Here is a 10,414-nt window from a genome sequence, read left to right on the forward strand (position 1 = left end):
ATTAAAGGCGTGCGCCACCACGCCCACCTCGTACTGCACACCGTTAGGCAGGGCACACAGCCTAGATTTTGAGCAGCGGTGGAATGGGCGTGGCACTCGTATGTGCTTGCTGTAATGTGCGTGGTCTCCAAGTGAGCGCTGCCTGACTGAAGGGATGAAAACATGGGCTTGTCATGTAGCCATCTTCTTGAACTCAGCTGTGCCTGCTTGCAAAGGTCAGCACAGCTGGGTTTGTTAACTGCTAGGAAATAACCATGACACCACTGAGGATCTTATTTGAAGTACTAAAAAACTGCCTTATCTAAGGCACGAGCTTGAGAACCAAACAACAGCCATTCGCTTATCTTTCAGAGCAGGCTCCGAGCATTGGTTCAACGCTGTGTGTACTGTGTTCCTTGCTCAGGTCACTCAGAAAACACAGAGCATGACTGAGTCCCTCAGACTGTGAGCTTAGCATCTGCCACCCAAAAGAGGACAGCACACCATTTGAAACTATTGTATTTTATTTGAGAAATCCGGGGAAATGACCACAAAAGGGCAGTACATCAAAAAACTAGAACTAGTTCTTAACAACCTGAAAATTTCAAATTCTAGAATTGCGTGTTTCGAAACTAACTTCCAAACAAGCTAGAATAAAAACAACATGGGTGTGCACGGCAACACTAATCGGCTGACTCGCCTCGACACCACCAGCAAAGGTAGGTAAGATTTGTTTTAGTAAAGTTTCTTTGCTTTTGTTTTGGTTTCTTTGCCTGTTAACAACAACAATAACACACAACAACAACAACAGCAACAACAGCCACCTTAAAACATAGACCCCACTAAGGAAGTGGTTCTCGGGTGTCAGTGGCCTGCCGTCTCCCGGCCTCACTGCACACAGGCACAGGCGCAGTGCTGGGCTGGCCCTGCTGCTCCACCTCATCGCCTGCTGGACCTCTGCTCGCCCTTGTCCCTGGAGGTCTGCTTCCGCTTCCGCGGGGGAGAGCCCCGGGTGGAGTGCAGGCTGCGCTTGTACGAGTGGCTTCTGTGCTTCTTGCCACTTGTTTCTTTCTGGTCTTGGCTTTTGCTGGGCTCCTTATCGCTCTCTTTCTGGTCCTGGTCTTGTTCCTTATGGGAGGGCAACGTGTTCTTAATGGTGTTAATTAGGAATCTTTTATTTGTCCCGGCAAGAGGACACTTCATCCTGTGGAGAGAAGAGGAGGGCAACTCATAAATGAGACAGTTAGTTTCCCTCTCAAGCTGACTCACTATCAGGTCCCACAAAGCCAGCTTTCCTTTCCTTGTAGCACTCCGGCAGGAGGCCTGCCATGAGTCTGAGGCCAGCCTAGGTCCGTAACAATTAAAGTCTCAGGTCAGTCAGGGCTATACAGCAAGACCCTGGAAAGATGATACAATGGCCCTGTCCCTGGACATTACAGTGGTATCTCACTAACAGGCACCACCACAGCAGAGCCAGCGTCAGAGCACAGCAGTCACCCCTCACACCACAGCAGAGTTGACATCACACCACTGCCTGGCTATGGCCCGTTTGGGGAAAGCTCAGCACAGTCTGTGTGGCTAGTTACCAGCAACCAGGGAAGGGTGTCAGTGTGCTTGCAGCTGGGGCCCCTTCCAGCAGAGACCCACACAGCCCACGGCCCCTGCTCCACAGACAGGCCCCACACAGTGGAGGCCAGCTCACCTTTGCTCTGCAGAGCCTGCAAGTCTAGAATGGCACCTCTGGCAGGGCTGAGGCAGAGGCCGCCCTCCACACAGTGGTGCTGTGCATGATTACAGCCCATGTTGCTGTTTAATGCCGCCACAGCTATCACAGTCAGCCATGAGAGCACAGCTGACAGCAGGTGCTCAGCGTGCAGCACGGGCAGCGCTGCTCCTGTTACTCTTCACACAGCACCCCTGCATAAAATGCAGTTGAGTACAGCAGGCGCCTCCCTCTGCCTGCAGCCTGACGCTACGAAGGCAGGGAGAGCCTACAGGTGCTCCCTAGACCCTCTACTCTTGGTCCCTTCCCTCAGGAATCAGACCAGAGGGACACTGGGCTCCAGAGATGCAGAAGTGAATGTGGCCAGAGCAAAAATGGATTTGTAGACAAGGAAGCCAGGCAAGCACAAATGTGCTCAAACACATCCAAGGCAGTGCACAGCACCAAATGGTGCCTTTCTTTAGAAAATAAAAATGGCATCCTGCCGGGCACAGTGGCACATGCCTGTAACCCCAGCACTTGGGGAGGTTAGAGTCAAGTGGATCTCTGTGAGTTTGAGACTAACCTGGTCTACAAAGCAAGTCCAGGACAGACAGGGCTACACTGAGAAGCCCTATCTTGAAAAAAACAAAAAGTAAAAAGATAAAATTAAACAAAAATGGCATCCCACACATACTTCCTCAGGCTCTGCCTGGCACCCGCTCAAGTTTCTGTAGCTTTCTTTCTTTCTCTTTTTTGGTTTTTTGAGACAGGGTTTCTCTGTGTAGCCTTAGCTGTCCTAGACTTGCTTTGTAGACCAGGCTGGCCTCGAACTCATAGCGATCCGCCTGCCTCTGCCTCCCAAGTGCTGGGATTAAAGGTGTGCGCCACCACACCCAGCTTCTGTAGCTTTCTTATGGAACATCCCAAAGTAAGCAATCCCACTCACGTTCGGTTTTAAACATTTAAAACAATTACTTATAAATAAAGCCGTTTTGTGCAGGGAGGTCTGTCCTTCAAGAAAGGGCTGGTTGCCCCTGGCTTTGGGGCAAGGCCATTTTAGAATCTGCCTAGCAAGCAGTTACCGTTCTCTCAATGAACTAGGATTACTGTTTTTCAAACACGTGCACACTTTCAGAATCACTTGGGTGTGTGTTTAGGGTACGAAAGCCCATAGCCCACTCCAAAATCAAAATAATGGGACATAAAGAGCAGTAATTTTTTTTTGAATGATAGAAGTTAAAGCATACCAGATGATTCCAAATGTGCACATAAATTTGGAAGCACACCAAATTTATTTGGGTTGGCAGGTAAAATGCTTGCTATATAAGAGTGGCAACCTTGCTGGGCATGGTGGCGCACACCTTTAATCTCAGCTCTTAGGAGGCAGAGGTCTCTATGAATTTGAGGCCAGGCTGGTCTACAAAGTGAGTCAAGGACAGCCAGGGCTACACAGAGAAATCCTGTCTCCCCAACCTAGCACTAGAGCATCCACTGTGAACCAGAATTTTCTGCTGGTTTCTGGGCTAGAGGGCAGGTCTTCACACTTGCGAGGCAAGCGCTTGTCCACCTCAGTCACCCACAGCCCTCAATATCTTTTAATAGTTTTTGATGGGTGCGGTGGTCGCGCACGCCTTTAATCCCAGCGCTTGGAAGGCAGAGGCAGAGGCAGACGGATCGCGTGAGTCCAAGGTCAGCCTGGTCTACAAAGTCAGTCCAGGACAGCCAGGGCTACACAGAGAGATCCTGTCTTGAAAACAAAAACAAAAACAAAAAAAAGTTTAAAGATTTATTTCTTTCCATGTGTACAAGTGCTTTGCCTGCATGTATGTCTGTGCCTGAGAGGCCAGAGGTGGGCATCAGATCCCCTTGTCTGGAGTTAGGGACAGCTGTGGGTGAGCTGCTGAACAGAACCCAGGTCTTCTGGCAGGGCAGGCAGGGCTCTAACCACCGAGCCATCTCTCCAGCCCCCAATAGTTACTGTAGACAAGGACCCCAACAAAGCATCTTATTTGCTGTGCCTCAGAGCTGTTAATTCACAGGATCCTTCTTTTCTCTTTGTAATACATTTGCTAAAGGCACCTTGACCGGTCATTTAAAATGCCCCTCTGCCCTCCATAGGAGTTCTAACTAGACACTGACCAGACCTGACTCAGTGTCTCGTGTGTGGTGTGTGTGTGTGTGTGTGTGTGTGTACGCATTTGCTCTTTTTATTGTGGCTTTTTGTGAAGATTCACCAACGTAAGGGCTATGCCTGAGCTTGCCTAGCACACACGGGCTTTATTCCCAGCACCGTATAAAATAATCACTAAGATGGGTATGCCACAACCCAACATTCAGCAGAAAGTGTCTTTTCCCCACGACTTGACACAAGCTAGTTATCTAAAAGGGAACTGCAATTGAGAAAATGCTTCTGTAAGACTCACCTGCAGATGAGTCTGAGTCTGTAGGACATTTTCTTGATTGATGATGGATGTGGGAGGGACCAGTACACTGTGGGTGGTGCCACCCCAGGGCTGGTGGTCCTGGGTTCTATAAGAAGGCAGGCTGAGCAAGCCACGGGGAGCCAGCCAGTGAGCAGCACTCCTCCGTGGCCTCTGCCTCAGCTCCTGCCTGCAGATCCCTGCCCTGACTTCCCTCAGTAATAAAGCTGTGAGCTGAGAGCTGTGAGAGCTTTTGTTCATGGTGCCTCAGCGCAGCAATAGAAACCCAAGAGAGTGTCTGTCACTTGTCATTTAGTGGCTGCTGATGGTCTTCTCAGACACAATCAAATACTGGAGTTTGTGAATGGTTTTGCTGTCCTAGGCAACCAAGCATAACGCACTATGTGTGCTAGGCAAGTGCTTGAGCACTGTGCTGTGGCCCCAGCCACCCTCTTTAAAATAGGTTTTACTATGGCATAATTTGTGTACGAGTCGCATGCAGTTTCTGTCTTTTTAAAAGCTTTATATTTATGAGTGTTCGCCTGCATAAGTGCATGTGCACACACCGTGTCCATACTTGGTGCCTATGGAGACCAGAGGAAGTGGCCACACCCCTTTCTCCCTAACTGGCATCTCGGGTGGTTCTGAGCCACCGTGTGGGTGCTGGGAACCCAGGTCTGGAAAAGCAGTCAGTGCTCCTAACTACTGATCCATCTCTCTAGTCCCCAAATTTACCTATTAAAGGGACAAGTTTTCTAGGCTGTGACAAATACAAGAAAACAGAACATCTGTAAGTTCTTCTCTCACCCGCTGTGTCCCAACTGGTGACATAGACTATGTCCGTAGTTGGGGTCTCCACAGTGTCACGTTAACGAAGCCCCACACTGTGTCTGGGTTCTTCATGACATCACCGAGACTCATCCAGGCAGTTTACCTCAAGCACTCTGTTTCTCTGCACTGTTGGGCAGTGTGGGTTTAGGGTACAACCACAACTTGCCTATCATGGGTAAGGTGACAGCCATTTGGACGGCTTTCAGTCGGGGCTTTTGAAAACACAGCTGGAACAAGCACCATGTGTGAAGCTCTGCCCAGGCGCCAGTTTTTAATTCTCATTGGGAGTTTGAAGATTCTGGGTGTCACGTGTGTATTTGTGAGAAACTGCTGGCTGCTTCCGGAGCAGCCCCATGACTTTACATTTTCAGTTGCTCCACAGCCTCCCCTGCACTTGGTTAGCCGAGCTTCTACACTTTCACCTCCTAGCACACTCACAGGGGAGCTGACTGTAGTGCCAGTATTTCCCAAACTCATTTTGGCACCTGTTTACTGGCCAGTCCTATAGTTGTATTAGTAAGGTTTTGTTTTTTACAGTTATTGTCATTTCTTTTTTTTTCTTTAACAATTTATTTCTTTATTATTATGTATACAATGTTCTGTCTGTATGTACACCTATATACCTGGAGAGGACCCCACATCTCACTATACATAGTTGTGAGCCACCATGTGCTTGCTGGGAATTGAACTCAGGACCTTTGGAAGAACAGTCAGTGCTCTTAACCGCTGAGCCATCTCTCCAGCCCAGTTATTGTTATTTCTTATCAGTCTCTCTATGTAGCCCTGGATGGCCTGAAACTTTTAAAATGTGGACCAGGCTAGCTCGAAACTCAACAGACCAGGACAGCCAAGGCTACACAGAGAAGCCCTGTCTCGAAACCCCCCCATAAAAGAATCCACCTACCTCTGCCTCTTAAGTATTAGGAATAAAGGTGTGGGACTCCACGCCCAGCTTTATTTGGTCTATTCTTTTTTTTAAATTTTTTTCTTATTTTTAATTTATTCACTTTATATCCCGATTGCAGCCGCCTCCCTTGTCTCCTCCTGGCCCCACCCTCCCTCCTTCTATTTGGTCTATTGTTAAGCAGGATTGTTTACCCTACTACAGTTCAGGGCTGGAATGTAGTTCAATGGCAGAGCGCTGCTTAGCATTACATGATGCCCTGGGTTCAACCCCTAGGTCCCACAGAAAATCTAGCCACTCAAGCACGGTAATTTGCTCTAGCGTATGTCTACATTTGTTGGGTGTAACTCTTTTGAGAGAGGAGATGTCAGGGAAGTCAAATCTAGCAATTTGTACTTGGCATGTCTGAGGACGACTTTCAGTGTATCCAGGGTCAATCTGGAACTTGCTATCTTTCTCAGACTGGCCTGGAGTTTACTCTCTGCCTGCTTCAGTCTCCTATGTGCTGAGATCACAGGCACAAGCCCCCACCTAGCTAGGTGCAGCTCTTTTGTAAGTTGTATTTCGTCAGTTATTTGGCAGTCTGACAGGCAGTTAAACCTCTCCTTGTACGTCTTGTACACCAGTGACTGGGCCCCTGGCACTCTTCAGCGGGACCACTAGGGTTTGTAGTGTGATGTTTCTCACACCCTGCCCTCGTCAGGGTTACGGCTGCCGTGATGAAACATCTGAGCAAAAGTAACCTGGGGGCAAGGGTTTGCTTGTTACACTTCACAGAACAGTTCATTGTCAAAGGAAGACAGGACAGAAACTCACACAGGGCTGGATCCTGGAGCAGAGGCCATAGCGGGGTGCTGCTCACTGGCTTGCTCAGCCTGCCTTCTTCTAGAAGCGAGCACCACCCACAATAGGTTGGGCTCCTCGCCATCAATCACTAAGGAAATGTCCTCCAGGCTTGCCCACAGTGCAGTCCTATGGAGGCACCTTCCACGCTGAGACTCCCTCCTCTCTGATGACTTAGCATGTGTCAATGACACAGAGCAGCCAGCACACGGCCTTAAGGGTTTCAACATGTTTTAGGTGATTCAATCCTTATAATTTCATATTTTTGATCAAATTATTTCATCTTTGACATTAATCTGGTTCTAGAGACTTCCCAACCATATAGTAAGTAGTCTTTGACAGTTTCTTTGCTTTCTGGCATGACAGGCTTTTCCAGATCTTACAGCATTTGCTCCTGTGGAGTAAGAGTTTGGCTTGACCTCAAGGGAGGAGGACTGGAAAGTGAGCCACAGCATATGTGATAGAAACGACTTTGTTGAGGGTGGAGCCGGCCGCACCTTCCAGTCTTGGAGGAGGGCTGGCCGCAAAGGAAAGGTCAACTCTGTTGAAGTAAGGTGAGAGCTTTAGGTCACGTGATACAGGTAAACCTCGAAACTAAAAAACAAAACCTCTTCAACCATGTAATCAATCAAACAATCAAAGAGCCACACCTATACATGAGACCACAGTAAAAACGTTGAGCACCAGGACTCATGGCCCTTCTGTGGCTGGCAACACTTCAGGGCCCTCATTATGTCAGGGAGGCAGTAAGTTCTGACTCCACAGGGGACAGGCTGAGAGGCTTCCAGCTTCAACCCTCCAGCTGCCCGGCTTCTAGCCTCTTCTTTTTTTTTTTCAAGATTTATTTATTTATTAAGTATACAACGTTCTGGGCTGGGCATGGTGGTATATGCCTTTAATCCCAGCACTCCGGAGGCAGATTGTTGTGAGTTTGAGGCCAGCCTGGTTCACAAAGCTAGTCCAGGACAGCCAAGGCTACACAGAGAAACTCTGTCTTTAAAAAAAAAAAAAAAAAAAAAAAAAAGAAAGAAACCTAAAACCAAACAAATAAGTAGACAGTGTTCTGCTTGCATGTACGCCGGACAGAAGAGGGCATCAGATCTCATTATAGATGGTTGTGAGCCACCATGTGGTTGCTGGGAATTGAACTCAGGACCTTTGGAAGAGCAGACAGTGCTCTTAACCTCTGAGCCATCTCTCCAGCCCTGGCTTCTAGCCTCTTATCCTGCCTTATTTTATTCTTTCTTTCTTTCTTTCTTTCTTTCTTTCTTTCTTTCTTTCTTTCTTTTTCCCCGCCCCCTCTGTGTAGCCTTGGCTATCCTGGACTCACTTTGCAGACCAGGCTGGCCTTGAACTCACAGAAATCTGCCTGCCTCTGCCTCTGCCTCCAGAGTGCTGGGATTGCAGGCATGCACCACCGTGCCTGGCTTCCTGCCTTATTTTAATCTGTATCTGGCCTCTGCACAGACCCGCCGTCCACTCAGAAGCTGTAAGCATCTGCGGCTACTTGCACCAGGAGCAAGCCAGCGTAAACCCTGGCACGTGGGTAGGTGACCTCTGGGCACCATGCTGCTCTGACAGCTGCCAGGAGAGGAAGAACCACTCTCCTCTGAGGGTGTTGGGTTTCCACACTACAGTAGCACCTCCCAAACCCCGCTGCCCGCCCCCCCGCAACTAACAAGACCTAGTGGGTTATTGAAAAAACAGACACTAGGTTTGGGGGTGGGGGGTATGGGATGGGATATGGGGGGAGTTGGAAGGGAAAAATTGGAGGCAGATATTATATTTCATTTTACACATGAATGAAAACCTCAAAAAGGAAAAATTATATAAAGGAGGAAAAGAAACAAAACACAAAACAAAATATACTGGAAACTTAAGCTTCTGTTCTTACCCCACTTTTTTTTTCTCCCCGAGACAGGGTTTCTCTGTGTAGACCTGGCTGGCCTCCTGAGTGTAGGGGTCACAGCTGTGCACCATCACACCCAGCTTTACCCCACTGTAATACCCCGTGTCCCAGTGTGCTGCTGACCTGGTGACTGTCAGGGAAAGGTGCAATGCCAGCACTTTTTTTTGCGGGGGGGCGGGGGTCAGACAGGGTTTCTCTGTGTAGCCTTGGCTGTCCTAGACTTTGTAGACCAGGCTGGCCTCACAGAGATCCACCTGCCTCTGCCTCCCCAGTACTGAGATTAAAGGCGTGCACCACCATGCCCAACTAGTGCCAGCACTTTTATGGAGCAGACTCAGTAACTGCTGTTCCCCAAAGCACGCCTGACACACTAGACTTCCTCCTCTTTCACATTATTATTTGACAGTGTGTTTTATGTGCATGTGGCGGTCAGAAGAAAACCTGAGAAAGCTGTCTCTCCTCCCACCAGGTGGGCTCCAGGGATGGAACTCAGGCCAGGCAGGCAGGAAGCACCTTCACCCACGAGCCGTCTCACCCACTCTCTTAGTAAGCTAGAACAAGCTCTAGTTTGTAGAGAAACTCCAAGGGCAAATGTTGGTTCTGTTGGCTAACCCGATGACCACAGGTATAACACTGCTATTTGGGCACGGAGCTATCTCCTAATCTCAGGGCCTTGTGAGCCAAATAAATGACACAACCATCACACACTGGCTACACACATGCACTGCGCACTCTGCCTTGCTCAGGCTCCTCAATGCTCAGCTCTCCACAGAGTTCATACCTTACACCACAGCACCCGAGGTTTAAAAACCTCTGTTCCCACTCTGCCATCTGCAACCAAGACTTCCCCAGGCTGGCCTCACTCTTGTGGCCATCCGCCCGTTTTTGTTCTGTGGTGGTGGTGGTTGAAGTTGCACGGAGGCTCCCTCAGGAACTTACCAGCCCATGGGTCCCATGGTCTCCGCTCTGGTTTTCCCACGCTTCGCTTCCTTTAGCAGCTCTTCTATGGCTCTCCTGTTTGGAGAAGGGAAGATGTCTGAGAAATACACACACACACGCACTTCTGGAAATCATCATTGCTGGAATGAATTTTTAAGATTGGCTAATAGTTCTCAATATAAAAACGGAGTCAGAAACTGCCTCTCCCTTCTCCCTCCCTCTGTGTGCGTGGTGCTAGGCAAGCACTCTACCATAGCCCTGAAAAAGAAGTGTTTTATGGGGCTGGTGGTGGAGACAAACTGGAAATTATGACACAAATTATTAAATTATATACCCTTAATATAAGAAATATGTCTCATCTAACTTTGAAAGCTAACCAAAAGACATGAGTTGGCAGGTGTGTACCACACAAACACACACATACACACATGCATTTAAAATGTTCCTAATAGTAAAAAAAAAAAAAAAAAAAAAAAAATGGCAGTGCTGTAGCTCAGGGCGGGAACCCTGCCGAACACGCACGAGGTGCCATGTGTGCTAGGTTTGATCTCTAGCACCGTTCATATTCTGTCTGTCTCTCTCTCACACACACACTCACACACACTAACACAAGCATACATGTACGCAAACACACACACTCACTGACTCTCGCTGAGTTCTTTTGGTCGTAGTGGTTTATCATGGCAACAGAAACTGGCTAACAGTTCCGCTGAGGTGTCTCCATCCTCAAGCTCGCTCGCTCCAGCACGTCTCACAATAGCACATTTCACAACAACACACTTCACAACAGCCGAGCTATAAGCTCAACTGTGCTCACTCAGCACAGAGAGGACAAAGAGGACTGCTCAGGAATTCTCAGCCTTAGAAAAGGAAATACTGCTACT

The 10,414-nt window shown here is 48.5% G+C and overlaps 1 protein-coding gene across 1 annotated transcript; it reads right to left on the reverse strand.

Annotated features, from left to right (window-relative positions):
* Nucleotides 1-504: 504 nt before the first annotated feature.
* On the reverse strand, nucleotides 505-9,642 carry LOC127203937 (protein POLR1D-like). Its single transcript, XM_051162870.1, has 2 exons — nucleotides 9,531-9,642; nucleotides 505-1,183 (listed from the first exon to the last, which is right to left on the reverse strand). The coding sequence occupies exons 1-2, from the start codon at nucleotides 9,545-9,547 to the stop codon at nucleotides 919-921; spliced, it is 282 nt and encodes a 93-aa protein (XP_051018827.1). The 5' UTR covers nucleotides 9,548-9,642; the 3' UTR covers nucleotides 505-918.
* Nucleotides 9,643-10,414: the final 772 nt, after the last annotated feature.

Source organism: Acomys russatus, chromosome 19 (genome assembly GCF_903995435.1).
Source record: "Acomys russatus chromosome 19, mAcoRus1.1, whole genome shotgun sequence".
Classification (NCBI taxonomy): domain Eukaryota; kingdom Metazoa; phylum Chordata; class Mammalia; order Rodentia; family Muridae; genus Acomys; species Acomys russatus.